The sequence below is a fragment of the Lytechinus pictus genome, chromosome 2 (assembly GCF_037042905.1).
Source record: "Lytechinus pictus isolate F3 Inbred chromosome 2, Lp3.0, whole genome shotgun sequence".
NCBI classification, from domain to species: Eukaryota; Metazoa; Echinodermata; class Echinoidea; order Temnopleuroida; family Toxopneustidae; genus Lytechinus; species Lytechinus pictus.
In genome coordinates this window covers 61,446,845-61,470,443 of record NC_087246.1, presented here as the reverse complement: position 1 = coordinate 61,470,443, position 23,599 = coordinate 61,446,845, and the positions used below count along the sequence as shown (strand labels likewise).

The 23,599-nt window shown below is 34.8% G+C and overlaps 1 protein-coding gene across 5 annotated transcripts; it reads right to left on the bottom strand.

Moving 5' to 3' along the window:
• Nucleotides 1–1,077: 1,077 nt before the first annotated feature.
• LOC129269189 (ATP-dependent RNA helicase DDX1-like) lies at nucleotides 1,078–23,599 on the bottom strand. Of its 5 annotated transcripts, none has more exons than XM_064095309.1 (13): nucleotides 23,475–23,599; nucleotides 14,393–14,419; nucleotides 13,554–13,643; nucleotides 12,475–12,600; nucleotides 11,554–11,613; nucleotides 9,417–9,468; nucleotides 8,806–8,952; nucleotides 8,385–8,479; nucleotides 7,897–7,969; nucleotides 7,442–7,514; nucleotides 5,876–5,918; nucleotides 4,645–4,861; nucleotides 1,078–3,109 (listed from the first exon to the last, which is right to left on the bottom strand). In XM_064095309.1, the coding sequence occupies exons 3-13, from the start codon at nucleotides 13,599–13,601 to the stop codon at nucleotides 2,997–2,999; spliced, it is 1,047 nt and encodes a 348-aa protein (XP_063951379.1). In that variant the 5' UTR covers nucleotides 13,602–13,643; nucleotides 14,393–14,419; nucleotides 23,475–23,599; the 3' UTR covers nucleotides 1,078–2,996. The 5 variants fall into 5 exon arrangements, with proteins under 5 accessions (XP_063951379.1, XP_063951380.1, XP_063951381.1 ...); XM_064095310.1 differs by having other exon boundaries at nucleotides 23,533–23,591; XM_064095312.1 differs by lacking the exons at nucleotides 1,078–3,109; nucleotides 4,645–4,861 and adding an exon at nucleotides 4,882–5,038 and having other exon boundaries at nucleotides 23,475–23,543.

Here is a 23,599-nt window from a genome sequence, read left to right as displayed (position 1 = left end):
CCAAGTTACTGCTCTCTTAAACCTATATTTGAAAGTCTAGTCCACACAAGGTGGTTAATGAACCAAGAGTCTCGCCTGATTTTGCGATCAATTAAGTGTGCAACATGATCTTTTGACCCCGAGATGACCGAATGATTATTTGTATCAAGTGTAAACACAATAATTAATGTAGAAATAAGGAAATATGAGCAAGTTGAAAAAAAAGGATGGACATGATCTCATATTATTTGACCTTCTTACCCCTAGATGAGTAAAATGACCTTTGACCCCATCATCCTCATGAACACACATGTGGTATTATCCAAGGATCATTTGTACGAAGTGTGACCATAATTGATGCAGAAATAAAGAAATAAGAGCAAGTTGAACAAAAACTTCTTTTAAACCCGATAACCTTTTACCCCATCATCCTCAACACAAAGGTGGTATTACTGCATAATTTGTACCAAATGTGAAAAAAAAATCACAAGGGGGCTCTTTGAAATAAAGGAGGGGCCTGAACATTTATGACCCATCATTTCTTGACATGTGGCCTTCTGTTGAAGCCAAAACACTAACAAAAATAATCAAAGGAAACAGTCATCCTGACGTAATGTTGGTTATAAAAGCAGGACAAAAGAAACTTATTGAAGATTAACAAATATATTGATTTTTAAAGTTCCAAATTTTGTGACATCACATGTGAGCAGCTCCCCCATTATCATGAGAAATACATTCCATAAAATGCCATTTTCTACAAATAATTGAAAATTATTTTGTGCGATCATCAGACACATCATTCCACACTCCCTTGTACAAGAAAATATTTTCAGTCATCATGAACCATAAAAATGGTAATTAATTGAATTATATAACATTTACAAGGAGCAGCTGTTAATTACATGAGAAGTCACAAATTTGAAAGTATAAAAATTAATCTCTCTTATTCTTTGAAGAATTTCATCAAACTTTCACTGATTAACACCTAATCATCTGAGTGAACTTCTGGAAGAATTGAGGGGGAGGGGGCAACACAGGGCTCATCACATTCTTTCTCATCCTCAAAAACAAATAAACACATTACGAACAATCTAGATCTGCATTTGACAAAAAGCATTTATTACATTCTCATATTTTAATCCAGGGTCTCATCCCAGATGTGGTTGCCATTCATTTATTATCTACTGACAAACTTACAGGTTTGCTTCAAGCAAAAATGCATATCTTATATGCTGGACAAGCCTACAATTAATATGTTTAGATAAATAAATAAGAAGGGTACTAAGAGTACAATAAGAAAAACAAAAAGAAAAGAGAGAGAAAAAAGAAGGAATATACCTAATCTTGACATCCCTTTATACCTATTACTTCTTTTGTAGAAAGTTCATAAATGTATAATATTCAAGTGTATAACTTTTCATATCTGATTTTGGGATTGTCACTGCATGGATAACCAACAATTTGCAATGAAATTACAAAATGAAAAGAAAAAAACATTTCGAAAAGCACACAGCAGAATAAAATAAGAAATCTTGAAACTGGCAGCAGTATTTGGGTCTTACTTTGACTTGAAATTGACAGCTTGATTCTGGTAAACCCCATTTGAAATATGCTCAGGTGTGGGTGCATGACACTTTATGCATGATTTGTGACCCTTTCTTGTGCTAAATGATATATCCCTATGTAGCTTACGTAGTACCTACGAACATTTGCAGTTGTTGGTAAAGTTGAGCACAATTTTACGAACTGTTTCCTAAAAACATGTGTGTGATGATGAATCAATCAAGGCTCAAGCCATTTTGAAGCGTCAAAGTTTAGGACACAATGTTCATAAAATAATCAACTAGAAAAATGACAGACACATTTTGTATTTAGCAAAACTTTGGAGAAAGCTTAAATTTCATACTCCCGTTTTCTTTTAATATTTCATCAAAAATAAAATATGATTAAAATTATTTAGACACTTTTCCCTTCAGGATTTAAGTAATCTTTACTTGTGTGGTGACCTGGTAACATGTACTCCATACAAGTGTGACCAACGTTAATCTAAGATTAAGTTAATACTGTGAGAATATAACAATAGTATTAAACTTGATTTTTATTTTAAAGAAAACCATTGGGCTTTCCAAATTGCACTTCTTACTCAAATAAATGACTTCTGAATCACTGATATCCATACAAGTGATTAGGAATTCACAAACTTAGTAAACTTTGTGAAATATATGTATGAGTTCCATCAAACTCTGGGTTACAAAAGCATGGTGAACCCTGAAAAGTTCACATCAAAAGCAGTAAAGACATGCATATTGCAAGCGATCAGTTACTCGTATGTAACCTGTTCTTGACTCTATATCTGACCATCTGGACATAATTATATGAAATCATGATTTAACATTATTCATTCAGGCAACAATAACATAAATGAAATAATAAATAATAAGGTCTCATTTACCCATGGTAGCCACTTTAGCTCTCATGAACTGTTTCCCAAAAGAGTTAACCGCTAAAAGACACTCAACTTGTCAAGGTAGAGAGGTGAAACTTACTGCAGCTATTAAAAATGCGAACAAAAATATGAAGTCATGAGGAACTTTACATACAGCTTTTGGAAACAGCCTTTTTTTTGGCAGAAGTTGGTTTCATAAGCATTTTGACAAGTTATAAATGACAATTAAATAGACAAATGGAATATGCAAAGCCAAAGATTTCTTAAATCAAGTTCATCTGCAAATACAACCCAACTTGCGATGTGCATGCATGGTTGCAATACATAAAGGTTGAATTATAAACTGAAATATGCTGATTCAAATTATCCTTTATAGTTTTAAAACATCTTCTTTTTTTTAGCAGTGGGGGGGGGGGGGGAGCATAACAATTTCCATAATTTCAGTGTGATTAATAGTTACTTTCTTTAAATGTTGGCTAACATTTGTTGGTTAACATTTGATATCAGCCCTTCGCAAAGTCGTATGTAACTATATGAAAAGCATATGGAACACCCTCCTAGTTATATCTTTTCATGAAGCGATGCCAGAAAACTGTAAGAAGGATGACTGAGCTCTCTTCTCTAGGTTGTGTAACTCAGATACTGCCGGGGCCAGGTCGTCTGCATGACCCTTATAGCCACTCCCTGTAAACAAAAACATAATAAAGAACAAAGAGATACTTTTTTTCATGATCTAGTCGTTCTGATTCCTGTCTTTCAATAAAAAAGAGGGTTATGGGTTCTTATACCAGCCACGCTATCAATTTTAAAGGGCCGTTAATCTGAGCTGCCAACCTGAACAAGAAAATTCCATTATTTTTACAGCTGAAAATCAGGTTTTCGGTGAGGAAATCAGTATATACCATAGGACAACACATAATCCGGAAACTTGAGAAATCAGTATTTTGCAAATCACCATCAGTATTCTGCTCATTTTTCAGTAATGAATACTGAAAATCAGTACTACTTGGCAGCTCTGCTTAAAGGTAAATGCTAGATTTGGTAACGATATCAAAATGAGTTCGTACAGAATCCAATGAAATGACCACCAAAGTGTCTGTTTGTATAAATAAAACGTATGTGCCAAAGGATTCTGGAAGAAATTGTGTAATTGCTGAGAAATCAGCAAATAAGCGCAGGATTCGGGCAGAGCGTCGGGCCCGACATTCAAAGCAATAATTATACACTGTCCCACGTGCGCTTATCTGTGTTGGGGATCTTCAGTCTGAACATTTTTCAGCGTAGATTTCAAGATTTCACAAAGTTCAGTTTATGTAACTGTACCAGATCTAGATCCTCGATGATATACTGACAATTAAGCCTTGTTTTGCAGACTTTCTCTTGAAATCAGTGTTTACTGCAACTACTGGAATTTCTCTTTAATGAATAGCTCCACTATCATTACCATTGTTGATTCTATATTCAATATTCAATTTACCATACAAGGCAATGTGTGGAAAATACAGTGCAATACGTAAAGCATTTGTTTGATAAACAGGATGGACATGCAACCAAATAGCATCAAATATCCCATTAAAACCAACAATAGCATTACTTTAAACACTTAGTTAACAGGGGGAGGTAGTTTGCGACTACTCCGCCACGCGAAATCCTGTAACTGCGTGACTTGCTGACCTTTTTCCTTCAAGTTTTGCGCATCTTTTGAGACCATTTCATGAAAATCGGATGCATAGTTACAATGCTGCACAACTTTTCATACTTGCATATCAACCCCAAAATTGCTCAAAACACATAGAAGTATGATTATTTTTATTTTTAGGTGACATGGATTTATTGTATGCTGTTTATAAAATTTTGCAAGAGTGTCATATACAGATTTCATCACACAAATAAAAAAATGTACAAAGAAATATATAAAAAATTCCCCCACATAAAAAAAATAGAAATTAATTCTGATTGAGCATGTTTTTTTTTGTTGAGATAATTGTTAGACATTTCAAATAGATATTTTCACCAATAATTAGCATTCTACTATTCTACTAGCTATTGTGCATAATAGGCCACAACATACTTTCTTACACTTATTTGCATCATTAATTACTGAAAATATATTTTGCAAAAATTTTACAACACACTCATTGATCAGCACTCGAGATGCCCCCACCATCAGTAAAAATATGACCTAAAATAGCCCATTTCAAAAGGGTTTAAATACCAACCTAGATGTTTTCTCTTCTGTCCATAAGTCACCTTGCCATCAAATTCATCAGCTTTTACTTTAATGGAGGGATCTGTCTGATCGATGATTACCCCTAGATGCTCTTCAATGTCAGCTAGATACTGCATCTCATTGTACCAGATACAACAACCACCTTGGTCCTTCAAGGCAGTGTTGTGGCAACTCTTACCACGACTAGGACAGGAGTGGTACCATACCTGTATGGTCGAGATAAAATATTAGTGAGGTTTTTGTGGCAGCAACTCTTACAATTGGGACAGGAACACTTTATCTAGATACTGCATTTTATTGTACCAGATACAACAACCACCTTGGTCCTTCAATGCAGTGTTGTAGCAACTCTTACCACGACTAGGACAGGAGTGGTACCATACCTGTATCATCGAGATAGAATATTAGTGAGGTTTTTGTGGCAGCAACTCTTACAATTGGGACAGGAACACTTTATCTAGATACTGCATCTCGTTGTACCAGATGCAACAACCACCTTGATCCTTTAATGCAGTGTTGTGGCAACTCACACCATGACTGGTACCATACCTGCATCAGGGGAATTTTAGTTTGGTCTTTTGAAACGTGTTGTGTCAACTTTCATTCACATCAGGGTAAGAGGTACTTTGTTATAGGGATAGATGAATTTCATTTTTACATACCATCGTCATGAAAATATCGATATTCAAGTAACCCTGCCTAAGTTGTAAGTAGAATCTTTTGGGATCACAGAAAAATCTGTTTGATTAAGAAGAGGTGCATAACACATGTTTTGAATAATCTGGCCTAAAAATTGCTTTGATGGAAGGTCTACTAAGGCAGAGTTATACCTTGGTCACATTTGCTCTACGGCGGCCGTATGGCGAGTCGAAAACAGTCGTTTTATTCATTTTTATTCAAACCACCGATATGTAGCTGGTACAAAAAAATGTTAAAACGGCTGTTTTCTTCTCTTGTGTTCATCATATATACACCTTGTGCAAATGAATGTCACATAATTTGCCGACCTAATGACACTTATGTACAATTGTGATCCCATAAAAACACATATCTAATTCATGCATATTTCATGCAAACATTGCAAATTAACCCCTGTAATTTAACAAATGTACCTTGTATATTCTATATTCTGATATTAATAAACCCAAATCAAATTAGTTCGAATTGAACATACAGATCAAATTCACATGATTACAGAAATGTAATGAAATTAAACCAACCTTTTCAGGGATTGTAGAAACAAGTGAAATAGCTAGACCCATCCTAAAAAAGGGGAAATACAAACACAGATAAGACTGAATGTAAAACCAGAACCCCATAACATAGAGCATAGATATTGATTGTAAGGCTGATCTCTATGATTGATTGCAGTGATTATTGTGGATGATCATCGCAAAAAATCGACCCCACAATCAATACCTAGGCTTTATGTCACAGGACCCAGTAGGACTTTATTACTAATCATGAAGTTAGCCATTAACTGATCCACAGACACCGATTTGCACTTAAAGGAGAATGAAACCCTTGAAACCAGCTGAATCCATATCAAAGAGAAAAATCAAAGAAACATATTGTTGAAAGTTTGAGGAAGATTGAATGAATAATAAGAAAGTTATGAGCATTTGAATATTGAGATCACTAATGCCATGTTGTTCCTCCCATTGGCAATGCGACCAAGATCTGTGATGTCACACACGTACAACTCCCTCATTACTCTAGTACTTATTTCACTTATATTCTCACTTTTATAGAGTCTATCACAAGGTGAGGTGTTCTCTTTATGAGAGGACAAGTACAGAGGTTTCACAACATTATATCATTGATGAATCGTTTGTCATATGATTAGAATGAGCAAAAAGAGATGTTTTGGGGTATATTTTCAGTGTCCAAAAGGGGAGAGTTGTTCATCTGTGACATCATAGATCTTGGTCGCATTGTCAATGGGAGGATCTCCATAGCATTAGTGATCTCGACATTCAAATGCTCATAACTCTTCTATTACTCAAACTTTTGTTGATCTTATTCTTTGATTTTTCTGCTTTCACAAAAGCTAACTTGCTCCAAGAGTTTCATTCTCCTTTAAATGCTACAGCCACACAAACAAAACTAATTCCAAACTGACCAATCATATGACATTTAAAATAACATACCAACTTTGACCGGTCTAGTGTCCATTTTGTTGGTGTGAGTGTTGCGAAAGTATAATGCCTGACATGCAGTCCAATTTCCATATCATTATACATACATGCCAAGTAGTTATATATCACTTTATTTGCAAATCTGCACATTAAAGGAATACAATGTACACCCAGGACACTTCCCTTTAATGAGAAAATGCATGGCAATAAAATTCTATACAGAAGAAAAAAAAAGAGAAAAATCTTAGAATATAATACGATAATAAACATATCACATATATCTAGAAATACCAGTAGGTGTTCCTTTCCACCAGACAAAACAAGCACATCAAGATTTATTGGTTATTATATTAAAGATCAACATTATAAACAGGGGGTGGTACTAAGATTTGATGAAAAGTGGGGAAATTTATGAAAATTGGCTCTTTTACACCTAAGGGCATTTTCTATGACCAAGAATATGGTGTAAAAGAATTTTGATTGTGATGGTTGTGAAGGTGCATCCTGGATTACAATTATATATATCATTAATGTTGAAGAAATAAAGGCTATCAAAGATAGACCAAAGACTGAAAAAAAGAAATCTTGTCAGACAAATAAGCAGAGAAAAATTCTTAATAAAATTAGAAATATATAGTTATGACAAACCTCTCAGCTCTGCCTACACGTCCGATACGATGGACATAGTTTTGCTTCTCATCGGGTAATGTCACATTGACAACTACGAGAAAGATAACATCAAGAAAATGATTTTATTGATTTTTATATTTTTTTCAATCCACTCAATTCATCAACCAATCTGTTGTATATGTATCAATCCATCCTTCTGTCTGTCCGTCAATCCATCCGTCCATCTAATCTTCCCTCCATCCATCCTTCCATCAATCAAGTCATCCATCCATCTCCCTTCCTTCCTTCATTCCATCCATCCATCCATCCACTCTTCCCTTCATACGCTCACACATTCAATAATTCACTATGATCTTCATTTTCTAGTAAAATAAAGTATAGTGATCCAAGGCCCTGTTAAATTTCCCACTAACAACAATGTTCATACACAGGTGGCGTAACACTTAAAATTTTCAGCATTCACAATAACTCACCAAATGGGATTCCTTTAACATCAATACCACGAGCAGCAACATCCGTACAAATCAGGAATCTAGCTTTCTTGTCCTATACACACAGGAAAGATAAGAAATGATGGATAAAATCACTCATCCTTAAATTCAAAAGATATGGGTTTAAAGGGCCCTTGTAAACGACAACCCCCAGAAAAAAATGTTATCATGAAAGGGCACTCTTTATCCTCAAAGGTGAAATTCAATTTTTCACACAGAATCAATGCACAGAAAACGATTGAAATGTCATTAAATTATTGTAAGATTGTAATGTTAGATGATATTATTCAAATTATTGGAAGCTTTACTCAGGCTTTAAGGATACCTCATGTTACAGAAACCAAATTTTTATTCCCACACATTTACAATTCTTTGTCATACTGCTTCTAAAGTACATGTATAAATTGCTACAATATAAAAATAATATCAAAAAATAAATGTTAAAGAGTTCTTCATATTCTTCAACCAACCTTGAATTTTTGGAGATTTTCTCTTCGTTCCGGTGGCCTTCTATCACTATGGAGACACACACATGAGTACTGATGGTTGGGTAGGGCACGAGGACCTGAAATAACGAGAGCAATTATAGTTTGTTTTCTTTTGTCACATTTGCCTCCCAATAGTTACAGCACCAGCATAGGGAATAACACAAGGCAACTGGTAATTTTGCCCCCATTGTAGCTCAAATTGATCCTAAAGATCCTCAAAAAGAATACTTGTATAAATGTCATTCTTCTTTGGGGCAACCGTTTTCTTCAAAATCATCCCAAATCTGCCAAAGGAATTTGAAAGAACTATTGTTCTAAAACATGTCTGTACAGCAATATAAGGTCTAATGCTTTTAACTTTGTACATAACCTAATTGTGTGATGTGCACCAATATGTACTTACCCCCTCCTAGGGTCATCAGGAATCTTTCACAATTATCACAATCTATCTTGGTACGGCAGAATAGAATAGCTTGGTCCATACGATGTTCGACAATGGCCTTCACAAGGTAGTCGATCTTCAGGATTTTTACTCCTTCAGACAGAGTCTCTGAAAAAAAAAAGAAAATTCGAAATAAAAGTGGGGTCCTACAAAAGACAGAATTATATGAATTCATGGCCTTGCATGACAAAGAATACATCCATATTTCAAAAATTGCATCAGTACCTTCAATTGGATGTAAAATACTGAAATTAAAATATTCATTAGGACCCTTAAAATGGCAATGCAAATGATATGTCAAAATCATTGTCCTTCCAAACAATTTGATTAGTCGATCTATTTAGAACCTATTTAGTAATTTGATTAGGGTTTCAAACTTCTCCTGTTTACTTACATTACATGACTAAAAAAGAGAGATAAAAAAATGTAGTATTAATAATTCAAAACCCAAATACAGTTGCCAATTTGAAGAACAGAAACTGATCAAATAAGGATTAAAATTTAATAGCCCCACATGGTTTACATGCATTCTGGAGAGTGAGGTTATACAAGGAGTAATAAGAAGAACTCACCTCTGTCATGACTGCCCCATCTAATTGGGTCTTCGTAATGGACATCATCAGTCTGTAGGTCAAAAATAGTTCACAAAAATAATCATTTAATATCACAGCCAACAGGTATAATCTTGATTGAAAGCTCATGGATTGTATTAATATTCTTCATAATGGAAGCCTGATTAAAAATTGGAATCTTATTCTCATATGCCAATCTTGTAGTGACTGTTCTATCACTTTTCACTGAGTTTTTAGATGAAGATTTGAGCACATATCAAATTTAGCAACATTACTAACATTATCATATTTCTGAATGAAAGCCCTTCCAAAACCTCTCTTAAAAATTGTATTATTACATCAGAATATTATATAGGAGACTGTGTCTTCAAATTTTGGTCTTACAGCTTGGCAAGTATTTTTTTAAAACAAAGTGTATATGATTACGATACACTCATTAATACACTCCATATTTGAATAATGAATAATTGTTAGACTAACCAAAACTTGAAAAAGGTTTGAATTATTTCATTATCAGTTCTAGTATAAATGATATTGGTATATGCCTCAATCAAAACTGCTGAATACAGCAGCTCCCCAAAAGTATCTAAAAACAAAACATAATATTCTAACTAATTTTTGTATTGTTGCTTCACGAAAAAAGTGAGGTAGATACATTTAAAGTTTGGCAAATCCATATAATATACACAACCCCTGTCAGTCAGTCGGCAAGCCCTGAAAAAGTAGCTTCTTTTATCCAAGTGATATTCAGGACTACAGGGTTTTTGCATTGTTAATGAGCTTGGTGCGGACGAAAACACCTCTTTTTATTCGGCCATTGCTGCTCTAAATATAGACCACATTTCATGTTTTTGATATCTTTATAAAGAAGAAAAATCATTCTTTCAGATCATGTGTCTGGATTTTTAAAAAGATTTTGTAACATAGGTGAAATTGATCTAAAACATGAAACAAAATAATTATTTTCATGCAAAAAAACTTGTTGTTTTTACACTTTATTTCTGGTTGGGCCCAAATAATTTTTAAACTATGATAAAGCTGAAGATCTAAGCTTTAATATGATATAATTTTTATAAGAAGAGGTATCTTAGATGGGTCAGCAGCCAGCTTTTCATAGGCCAAGTACATTTAGCAGTTTAAAAACAAGAATACTGCACTCTGATTGGTCATAGAGACCACACACCCACGCAAATCCCAATGTTCCCACACTGGGCCTCTGCAAGGTCACACACACCATGTGGTAATCTCTTCAAATTACCCGCGCCTGTTGTTTTGAAAACACTATTCAACCAATCAGAACTCTGGATTGTATGCTACTCAGAAATTTCATAAATCTCGTCTTGCATTTTGGTGGAAAAAGCTGGCTGCTGACCCATCTAAAAGGTGCCACATATCAAGAGTGACATTGTAAGAAAGTATAATTTGAGCTTTCTGATGATATAAATAATGTTTGTGCCTAAAACACAAAATTTTGCACAATTTGCAAGAGAAAAAAGAGGAAGAAAATTCTGTTTGAGGCATCTTTTCATGCCTAAAATTCACTTATTAATCAAAATATTTTATTCAAAAGAAATAATCAGTATTAAAGAGTAACTTTTACTCTTTCATATGATACAAAAATAATAAATTTTACTCAAGGAGAAAGTGGTTAAATTCTCTGAGAAACAAAGTCTCACAATTCACAAGATTTTGCAGGGACATGAATTCAGCCACGAGAGGACTTGGATAAATCTTGCTCATTTGCTCATTAACACAGGGGCTTGCAGACTGACTGCTGTATTCGAGGACCATCCCAAAATATTTTAAGACGATTTAACCATCTAAAATCTAGTTCATATGAAAATCACATATGTTCTGAAGAAGGAAGAAAGGTAGGAGTCAGAAGAATAGAAAGGTCAGTTATTCAATGGAACGACCTATTTGATTAATCACAACTTTTGAAAGTATATACATGTAACGATCTCATCAGTGTTAAATACCATCAAATTAACCAACCCCCCCCCCAAAAAAAACATTTTGATAAAAACATCTAAAATTGACTTTGAATATCAAGATTGATTTCTCTTTTACTATTGTTATAAATTGTTTGTTTAACAATAAACGTCACAGGTAATCAAGACATCTATTTTAGATTTACTTTGACTTTATCACTTTTCCTTTGCCATGTTGTATCCTCTCTTGGGTCAACTTTACAAACCTGCAAAAAAAAAGAGAAAAAAAAAAGAAAAATTGCATAGAATATATAACATATCATGCAACTGACTGTCCTGCTCATTTTTTTGATGGAGAGACCACAACATTCATGATTATGATGACTATTGTATGAAATATCTTTATCATTTTGAAGAGAGAAAGCCCACTATATATGACTACTCATGGTTAATTGGAAACATGGCATTAACAGAGAAGTGTTCTTTATGAACACACCCTTCAGGTCAAGGATGAAACATTGAAGTGAGAAAATATTACTAACATTTACATATGTAACATTAATATTTTTTCCAGATCAAAATCACCTAAAATCAGTGACACTAGCCTGTCCCTTCGGATCAATCCAGGTTGGAAATGACATTTACTGTACCTACAACTGACACTCACCACATGATGAACTGTCTCTGAGACACTATCCTGTCCCTTAAGATCAATCCAGATTGGGAGGTGCATTTACTGTACCTACAACTGACACTCACCACATGATGAACTGTCTCTGGGACACTATCCTGTCCTTTAAGATCAATCCAGGTTGGAAATGACATTTACTGTACCTACAACGGACACTCACCACATGATGAACTGTCTCTGGGACACTATCCTGTCCTTTAAGATCAATCCAGGTTGGAAATGACATTTACTGTACCTACAACTGACACTCACCACATGATGAACTGTCTCTGAGACACTATCCTGTCCCTTAAGATCAATCCAGATTGGGAGGTGCATTTACTGTACCTACAACTGACACTCACCACATGATGAACTGTCTCTGGGACACTATCCTGTCCTTTAAGATCAATCCAGGTTGGAAATGACATTTACTGTACCTACAACGGACACTCACCACATGATGAACTGTCTCTGGGACACTATCCTGTCCTTTAAGATCAATCCAGATTGGGAAGTGCATCACCTTCTCAGCAAGTTTCTTCACATCAAAGGAGTGAAGAGTAGCAGAGCACACTACCATCTGAAAGAAATAGTAAAACAACTTTAAATAATCCTTTAAGGTAGATTTATAAAAGTCCATCCTATTTTAGCAGCCTTGCCACATGCATGATATCATGGTGTCTTTGCTGAGCCTTGACTTTTTCATCTTTGTAGCAATGAAAAATTATAGTGGAAAAGACGCTGAGCAAGATTCCTGGTGATACACACAGCTTTGATGTTGCCTATTTGCTTATCAAAGAGATTACTTAACCTATTGCCTACTGGAACTGGGTGGTGCCTGTAAAATGCCCATAGGAAGTACAGAGTTCACAAGTCAATAGGTTAACTTTGTTGAAAGTATAACTTTTTTTTTCGATGGAATGAAATAGAAAGAAAGAGAGAGATGACTGAAATCTACAAAATGAACAATGTCCCAAAGAAAAGAAGGAAGGAAGGAAGGAAGGAAGGAAGGAAGGAAGGAAGGAAGGAAGGAAGGAAGGAAGGAAGGAAGGAAGGAAGGAAGGAAGGAAGGAAGGAAGGAAGGAAGGAAGGAAGGAAGGAAGGAAGGAAGGAAGGAAGGAAGGAAGGAAGGAAGGAAGGAAGGAAGGAAGGAAGGAAGGAAGGAAGGAAGGAAGGAAGGAAGGAAGGAAGGAAGGAAGGAAGGAAGGAAGGAAGGAAGGAAGGAAGGAAGGAAGGAAGGAAGGAAGGAAGGAAGGAAGGAAGGAAGGAAGGAAGGAAGGAAGGAAGGAAGGAAGGAAGGAAGGAAGGAAGAAAGAAAGAAAGAAAGAAAGAAAGAAAGAAAGAAAGAAAGAAAGAAAGAAAGAAAGAAAGAAAGAAAGAAAGAAAGAAAGAAAGAAAGAAAGAAAGAAAGAAAGAAAGAAAGAAAGAAAGAAAGAAAGAAAGAAAGAAAGAAAGAAAGAAAGAAAGAAAGAAAGAAAGAAAAAGAAAACCCACAATTTCTTAAAAATCTGAAGACCTGAATAAGAAGTATACCTGAAGTCTTTTTCCATCATTTGTGATCTTAGGAATCTGCTCCCACATTCTTGTGATCTGATTTCCATAGCCAGCTGATAATAGACCATCCTAGCAAGACAAGAATAAAGGAATAAACAAAAATGAATAAAAATATAGTTCAATCTGTAACAATGTAAACCTTTCAATTATTTTTCAATATTCATAAAGAAATTCAGCTAGTTCATAAAAGAGGACTCTAACTTTTATTGATCTGACAGTATGCTTCATAACTATATTTCTATCTCAAAATCAATCAGGTTTGTATATTGTATTAATCTACTTCATTCCCCGTGCAAGAGATACATGTAGATATATTATACAAATTTAACTGTTCCATGAAATTTGCTCCGCCGACAATTGCTCTGCTCTAAATTCCACACGCTAATGGAATGACCAACTTCAACCCTGGATTTAACACTATACCCTATCTTAAACCTAATCCTAACATAAAACCCTATTGTATCCCTAACTCTATATCTTATACAAAATAAAGCCCGGAGCAATTGTTGCCGGAGCGAATGTGGTGTCACCAATCTAACAAATACCAGTATTCTAAAATGCACTAATATTATATAATGTTTGCTTCATATCAATTGTTTGAAAATCAAAATGCATCTCTGGAAGCTATAATTATTTGTACTGTGTAAATATCATGACATATTTTGCTATGTCTGAAATCTCTCTATGCATCTTTGTTGGAGGTTTTTACATGTCATATTCGTTCAACGTCACTTGGTGCTTTCCAAGGAATATCATGAAACAGCTTTAAGAATATCTTGAATTTTCATCAGTAGTTTGAAAGAACAAGAGATACTTACTGCTTCATCCAATATGAAAAACCTCACCTGCAATTAATAGAAAAATGAGAATTGATAATAATCATAAAAACATTGATATCAGTCAAACATGATAGAATGTGACATAAAATAATCTAATCAATCTGATATCTGCAGGTATCTCTTTATTTATACAACCTTTGAAATCAAACAACAATGTCAAAGGTCTCACAACCTTTGGAATCAAAAGTAAATTAAATAAATACCCTTGGCATTGGGCAATCACAGTTTGGGAAGCACCGACGTATATTAGGCTGCAGATTGAAGTGTAGATGTTATACCTCTTTTTGTATTTTAGTCTGGTTCTTCTAAGTGAAATGCACATTAAAAGAAGAAAAGGCTTAAACAGTGGCGAGTCAGCAAAGGAGAAGGAGAAGTTAGTGCAAGATTTGGAGGAGTGATTTACATTTGTCCCAAACACATGAAGCAATGCGTGCAGCTATTTGTCACCGCAAGAAAAACATGATATATCATTATCAAACATCTTCTGGGTCAGACAGATTTAGGTATTAGAGAGCAGAAAAGTAACTATTTCAGTTTCCTCTCATTCAATGCTGCAAGTAAGACTAGAGAAGCATGACCCTCTTTAGATTTGGTTTTGTAATTGTTGGATTGATGTCCGTGATGTTACTAGACGGGAGTATGGCACTGATGACAGCATGCCAAGATGGCCCACAAGAAACCAAAGTGCCTTGTATTCTGAGAAACCCTGAGACTCAGGATGTTTGTTATGGACAAGGAGCATCTGTTAACATCACCGTGAAACTCCCTCAAGATATCATGACAAACCTGTCTCTTGCACAGATTAAGGTTTTGGTTTTGGATCAGGAATTTTCACATGGATCACTTGTAGCAGGAGAGCATCACAACGGAGAGGAAGATCTTCAAAGATGGAGGATCAGAATCATTTTTGATGGTGATACAATCATGTATGAGATACAGAATAAGGAAGTTGAATACAGAGATGAATTTATATGTCAACTAGTATTGGACATCGGAGGACAGAAATTCCGGTCAGATTTCTTTAAGTGGTTTGCTGTTGAGAAATGCCCCCCTCTAACTGAATCTTCCATGCCTGGCAAGAAGGTGCAACAATTAAATGCCACGTGTGAAGAGGATCCGTTGAAAAACATGACTGAAAAAATCAATGCCTTGGCTTCGGAATATGATGCTCAAATGAGGAAGATACTTGAAGAGCTGGGAAATGTGAACAAAAAGATGAGTATTCAAAATAACCAACTCAATACCCCGTCAAAAATGGAGATTAGTATCCTTACTCTGCTGCTAGTTCAATTATTATATGACACAAGGGTAGTGAAACTTCTACGCAACAAGTTATTGGGATGTTGTCCACTTGGTTCTAGAAGCAGTGATCCATCACCTTCAAGTTCTCATCTTACAATCAATGAAAGCGATAATCCAGACGAACCTTTTGTCAGTATTGAGAGCAATCAACAAAATTTGACAGAAGAAACAGAGCCAATGTACATCTCTCCATCAGATGAGACAAGAGATGAGACAAGGGATGATCATACAAATGGTCAAGCTCTTGGACATTAACAATAGGGATAGGCTTCCTCATGAGAGAATACAAGTGCATCCACACATTGCCAATGTAACACTGATATGACCAGTAGTATCCTTGTCCCAAAAGAGACGGAAGACCTGCAGTCAGAATGATTTTTGAACTCATTCCGAATGATTTTACTTGTGTTCAAAACTATTATGTGCATAAATTTGAAGGTGGAAAAATATCTAAAAGTATTCTAGATGTACCGGGAATACAATTTTGTTTTTTTGTTTGCCATTCCATCAACATATCAAACATTTTGTTTGTGAGGGGAAAGAAATCAGGATTATCTGGGAACTACAAGTAACTTCAAAACATGCCCCCCTGTAAATAATATTACTATTGGTGTTTGCTGAAGAGCAATGGTATCTGCAGAATATTAGGAAATTGCAAATTGTTCTGGGGACCATAATTATGCATTGCACAGATAGGGATGCAGACCTGCCAACCTCTGGGAATGAAAAAATTGTATTCTGTGATAAAAAGTGTATTTTTCCCCAAACAAGTGGAATGCCTCTGGCTGTCTCACCTGCATCACGTGATTCAATATAGCAGCAGTGCTGACTTTGAAAACTACTATAAAATAATTATTCACAAAAACACCATTCATATCATGATACAATACTACGTTCATTGACATTTGACCTTAATCATGTGACCTAAAGCTTGTCAGTGACACTTGATTACCCCTATATCCACATTTTATACACTATATACTAGTATATAGACTTTGAAAGTTATGACAGCAACCTAATAATTACCTCTAAAATTGCCAAAGTTCAATGACCCTAAATGACCTTTGTCTTGACCTTAGTCATGTGACATGAAACTCAAGCAGGATGTTCAGTAATACTTGATTAACCTTATGTCCAAGTTTCATGAATTAGGTCCATATATTTTCTAAGTTATGATGACATTTCAAAAACTTAACTTTAGGTTAAGATTTTGATGTTGATTCTCCAAACATGGTCTAAGTTCATTGACCCTAAATGACCTTTGACCTTGGTCATGTGACCTGAAACTCAGGCAGAATGTTCAGTAATGCTTGATTAACCTTATGGCCAAGTTTCATGAACTACATGTAGGTCCATATACTTTCTAAGTTATGCTGTCATTTAAACAAGTGGAATGCCTCTGGCCGTCTCACCTGCATCACGCGATTCAATATAGCAGCAGTGCTGATTTTGAAAACTACTATAACTCGCACAAGATGTTCAGTGATACTTGGTTACTCTTATTTCCATGTTTTATGAACTAGACCAATACACTTATAGAGATATGATGGCAATTCAACAAATACCCCCAACGTGGCCAAAGTTCTTTGACCTTACATGACCTTTGACCTTGATCATGTGACCTGAAACTCGCACAGGATGTTCAGTGATACTTGATTACTATTATGTCCAAGTTTTATGAACTAGACCAACACACTTTCAAATTTATGGCTGTAATTCAACAAATACCCCAATTTGGCCAAAGTTCATTGACCCTAAATGACCTTTGACCTTGATCATGTGACCTGAAACTTGCACAGGATATTCAGTAATACTTGATTACTATTATGTCCAAGTTTCATGAATCAGATCCATAAACTTTCAAAGTTATGATGGTAATTCAACAGATACCCCCAATTCGGCCAAAGTTCATTGACCCTAAATGACCTTTGACCTTGGTCATGTGATGTGAAACTCATGCAGGATGTTCAGTGATACTTGATTAACCTTATGTATAAGTTTCATGAACTAGGTCCATATATTTTCTAAGTTATGATGACATTTCAAAAACTTAACCTTAGGTTAAGATTTTGATGTTGATTCCCCCAACATGGTCTAAGTTCATTGACCCTAAATGACCTTTGACCTTGGTCATGTGACATGAAACTCAGGCAGGATGTTCAGTAATACTTGATTAACCTTATGGCCAAGTTTCATGAACTAGGTCCATATACTTTCTAAGTTATGCTGTCATTTCAAAAACTTAACCTCAGGTTAAGATTTGGTGTTGACGCCGCCGTCGCCGCCGCCGCCGCCGTCGCCGTCGGAAAAGCGGCGCCTATAGTCTCACTCTGCTATGCAGGTGAGACAAAAACCTTAGGTTAAGATTTGGTGTTGACGATGCCGCCGCCATCGCCACCGCCGCCGTCGGAAAAAGCGGCACCTATAGTCTCACTCTGCTATGCAGGTAATATCAAAGTGTATTTCATAATAAAATGTGTGGTGCACTCGCTCATCGCGGCGCTCAAGCTGCATGCAAGCTAAAATGTGCACTGCTCTTGCAGATGAAAAAAAAAAACATTTAAACATGTGTATATCTCACCCTGGTTTTAACAAAATGATTGAAAAAAAAAACAAGTTATCTGAAATTACATTGATCTACATGTAATAGCCATATTTGTTTTAAGTTTTATGAAATAGAGACATATAGAGATGATCTTTCTCAAACAAGTGGAACGCCTCTGGCAGTCTCGCCTGCATTACGTGATTTAATATAGCAGCAGTGCTGACTTTGAAAACTACTATAAAATAATCATTCACAAAAATCACCATTCATATAATGACATAATACCACGTTCATTGACCATAAATGACATTTGAACGGTGTCAACTACACCCATGTCCACATTTCATTCACTCTATCCATAAACTGTCATAGTTATGATGGCAATCAACATTTACCCCAACATGGCCTAAGTTTATTGACCTTAACTGACCTTTGACCTTGGTTTTGTGACCTGAAACTCACAGGGGATGTTCAGTGATACTTGATTACTCTTATATCCCAAGTTTTATGAACTAGATCCATAAACTTTCAGAGTTAGGATGGTAATTCAACAAATACCCCCAACACGGCCAAAGTTCATTGACCTTAAATGACCATTGACCATGGTCATGTGACCTGAAACTTACACAGGATAATCAGTGGTACTTGATTAACTTAATGTCCAAGTTTCATGATCTAGATCCATAAATTTTCAAAGTTATGATGGTAATTCAACATATACCCCCAACTTGGCCAAAGTTCATTGACCCTAAATGACCTTTGACCTTGGTCATGTGACCTGAAACTCAGGCAGGATGTTCACTAATACTTGATTAACTTTATGTCCAAGTTTCATGAACTAGATCCATAAATTTTCAAGTCATGATGTCATTTCAAAAACTTAACCTTCGGTTAAGATTTTGAAAATAATTCTCCCAACATGGTCTAAGTTCATTGACCCTAAATGACCTTTTACATTGGTCATGTGACCTGAAACTCAGATAGGATGTTCAGTAATACTTGATTAACCTTATGTCCAAGTTTCATGAACTAGGTCCATATACTTTCTAAGTTATGATGTCATTTCAAAAACTTAACCTTAGGTTAAGATTTGATGTTACGCCGCCGCCGCCGTCAGAAAAGCGGCGCCTATAGTCTCGCTCTGCTATGCAGGCGAGACAAAAATTACGATTTTGTAAAAAAAAAACACATTTTTTAAAAAAGAAAAAACGTACTGATGTATTTTGGTTCCAAAATCGTACTAAATACGCCAAAAATGTACTGGTTGGCAGGTCTGGGGATGTACGTGAAGACACCTAAATTTTTGGATCACTCGGAGAAAAATTGTTTACAGTGGACCCTATTTTCCTTGATAATACAGGGTTCTTTTTAATTTTGTTTATAGCAGGTAACTTACACTCTATTAAAGGGGAATCCAACCCAAATAAAAACCTGTTTTTATAAGGAAAAGAAAAATCAGACAAGTTGATAGGTGAAAGTTTGAACAATATTGGACAAACAACAAAAAAAGTTATGAATTTTTAAAAGTTGTGAATATTGCTAATCACTATACCCATGGAGACTTCAAATTGGCCGCATATGGGATGTCATAGTGATATAAGGCAAGGACTACTCTTCCATGTACTCCAGTACATATTATTACTGAAATGTCATTTTTCCCAAAAGTTTTATTTCAAATTAGATTTTTCTTTCATGAGGACATAAAACAATATACTACCCGGGTTATATTTAGATTACTGCCCCAGGGGAATGGGTACTTAGGAGAAAACCACAAATCCCTGATAATAAAGTACATGGCCTATGGGAAAGTTGTCCTTGCCCCTTGTCATGATTTACTTACCCAGTTGCCAATTTGAAATCTACATAGTATTAGTGATCTCAATTTTAAATCAGTTATAACTTTCTAATTGCTTGTCCTATTTCTTTCAAACTTTCACCATTCTGTTTAATTTATTTTTCTCCTTCCCAACAACATTTTATGGCAAAGGCTGGATTCCCCTTTAAAGAAATAGCATGAATGTACTTTCATATCTTCATATGGCATGCTATTTCAGCAATTCTAGCAGGTGCATTACAATATAAAATTATCAGGGCATTTAACATATCAAAGTGCATGTATGACATAATAAAGCAACTATTTTTACACTATATTGACAACCTAATGATAAGTAGTGCCTATTGTATGTTCTATGTTTGTATGTTCTATGTTATTGTTAAATGCAATAAATTTGAAAAATAACTGTTATTGTAACTTTTGACACATATTAAATATTGAAAATTAAAGAATATTCTGTGCCTACTTTGTGTTCTTTGCTATGCACGATGTAAAACTTTCTAAACTATCAATGGAGTCTTCAACAAAGTGATGAATCAATATTTGAAACAGAAAAGAAGGAGAAAGATTAGTACCGGTACAAATGTTGACCATGTCTTTAAAGCTATTATGAATATACTGAACACAGTATCAAGAGAAATCACATTTTAAAATCATTTTTGTAATGGTTCAAGAAATTTGAAAACCAAAATCTATAGCAAGCTTAACATTAATATGTACAATAATAGAAATCTTAATATGATACACATTGACAGTGCAATGCAAACCACCAGAACAAAAACATTTTGAACAATGAATGAATGATATTTCTTTCATTGTTGCAATTGTTTGATTTGTCTTTCATTCAATTTTTATGTATTTTTTTTTATATATGCATGAAGAGGTACAGCCCTTGGCTGATGATGTTTTGAGTCGTATAACCTGTAAAATAATAAAAATGATATGAATGTAAATGAACTTTGACTTCTATTCAAGGATGTATATGTAGTAAATGCTCTAAAGTGCTGCAGTTTTAGTTACATGATAGTACCAATATGCTTATTATTTTGTTTCAACAAAACAATATCATAAAAATGAATAGTAGACAATTTCTCTACATTTATTCTCATCAACTCATGTAGTTCCTTTAGTTATTTGAGTCATTTTGCAAAACATTCACTGTAAATAGTTAATGAGATAAAGTAGAAAAAGAACAAAAATAGAAAGAGGGTAAGAAAAATACAATAGGGAATGTGAGAGGAGATGAGACAAAAGATTGAGGGTTAAAGAATGGAAGGGGAATGAAAGAAAAGAGATACCGGTATTAAAAGTACAAGGGTTTGAGAAAGAGAACCACATGTAGATGCAGCAATGGTCAAACTTGTTAGAACACCTAGTTTATTTAAAATACTTAAGTTGTTTGCATTGAGTTGGCCATCGAGATACCTATAGAATAGGTGGAATGTCTCTAAAAAGTCATTCACTACGTAAAAAAACCCAGAATACATAGTCATGCATTTTGAACTCCCTCTATTGTGTGTTAAGTAAAACCAACTGAAAAATCTTGCACCTATAAGGAAAAAAGTGTCATAATGTCAAAAATATTAAATTTCTCTGATAAAAGATCTCTGATTTGACAATTTAAAAAATGGCATATGATAAGTAGGATAAAATGGTAACATCTTACGCAGGAATTAAAAAAAAAATTAATGACCCTAAATTTCTAATTTGGAGCCCCTTCTTAACTCTCCCTTTCCTCTGACTCGCAATTTCTCACAATATCTTAATTGCTAATAAAAATTCCTTTAAAAATATAGAATTCATAGAGATTCGTTCATGTCATGAAAACAAAAATCTTAATTTTTATTAACGATCATGTTTATTAACAGGTCATATCACGACCCGGGGAGGAGGCCAATTAGTAGGTATTTGGGGGTATTGTAGAATGAATAAGTTTGCAAAGTTTTATATCTCAAATACTTTTTGAGTTGTCGTCTTGTATTTAATTTGCCATTTCACATTTATCAGCATTTGGTAGTTAATATTTAATACATGGTCTATGAGGAAACTGAACACCCAAAGCGAAACAATTTTTTAAAACTTCTCATTACCTGATGGTTGAAATTATATAAATTTTGTATCAAAAGATGCCTTAGACCCTATACTAGAAAGTCATGACAGCTGAATCCATCCATCTATCTATCCATTCATTCTTTCTTTCATTCATTTATTCATTTACTTATTTATATACTTATTCATTTCATTTATTTATTCTTTCTTTTATTCAATCATTCATTTCTATTCATTTACTTATTTACTGCAACCTTCCTCTGCGATGCGGCCCGATTTGACTTAAGTGATATAATGATTGGGTAATAAAATATTGAGATATACACTCTTCAAGATTTTTCTTGTGGTGAGATCAAAATTTTAATAATTTGTTACTTTTGAATTTCATATTTGGAACAGTACATGCAATACTTCGACACAGCAATAAAAATATACGCCTTCAGGCTAGCGTGTGAACCATGAAACATTACAATACATAGCGCCACCTACAGGTATATAACACCATGTTACATGACTGTCTGCGTCAACCAAAAAATTACTTTTTTTCTTTCCAGGGCTCTTTTTGGAGAAACTTAAAAATTTTCCAGGGCTACTTTTTCATTTTCCAGGGCTCTTTTTCCACTTTCCAGGGCTACAATTTCTGGAGCTATTTCGCGGCTTTTTTGCGTGTGTGTGTGTGCCACATAGAAGGGATGCTGGTCAGCAGTGCAGGGCAGGCTCTGCTTTAACAAGATGTACTGTACATGCGGTGCGTTCAACGCTAGCGGGCGTGTATATTTTGCTAGTCTATTTGATAGACTGTTTAATTTTTGTATTTAGTTTGCTGCTGGTGCCTTTGTACGCATCATGTTTTACTTTTTTTTTTCTGTTAGTTCTAGAATTTAGTAATTCAAGAAATAATTTATTTATATCTTATTATGTTATCATAATATTTCAGTGAAATATGTGGGTTTCTTGTTTGTATTTTTTGTTCGTATATATTTTTTGTAAATATGTTTAAAATTCAAATGTAAATATGTTTCAAATGTTGTTATGTTCTCCAATACCCGTTGGGGTGATCTGAGAATAAATATTACTGTCATTACTGTCATTACTGTCATTATTACTGTCATTGCTTATTACATGACGTCATCCAGCCACTGCCGAGAGCCAATTTATGAATGAAAATATAGTAAGCATGCGCAGTGCAAGCCTTCCATAGCCCCACACAGTATTCCACCAAAACAAGTGTGCAATACTCTATCACCTCGTACCAAAATCGACCTAGAATTTCACTTTCCTATAATTTATATGAATTATGAAAGGTATTCTCGGAGGATCTATTTTCTCACCGATACCGAACAGGTAAGCGAATTTCGATTACTTCTTGATTTTCGGTCAAAATCTTACGAATTAGCGTTGATATAGCATCGTGTTCGTTGGAGTTTGTAGAGTCTATCGCAACGTGTACAAAGTC

Bases quoted from the DNA above. Each gene is read 5' to 3' on its own strand.
- LOC129269189 (XM_064095309.1), bottom strand. From the start codon at position 13,601: ATGTGGGAGCAGATTCCTAAGATCACAAATGATGGAAAAAGACTTCAG. The intron at 8,480-8,805 runs GTAAGTACATAT...TCGTTATTTCAG, and splicing joins CCTGATGACCCTAGGAGGGG to GTCCTCGTGCCCTACCCAAC. The intron at 5,919-7,441 runs GTTTGTCATAAC...CCCCTTTTTTAG, and splicing joins CGTGTAGGCAGAGCTGAGAG to GATGGGTCTAGCTATTTCAC.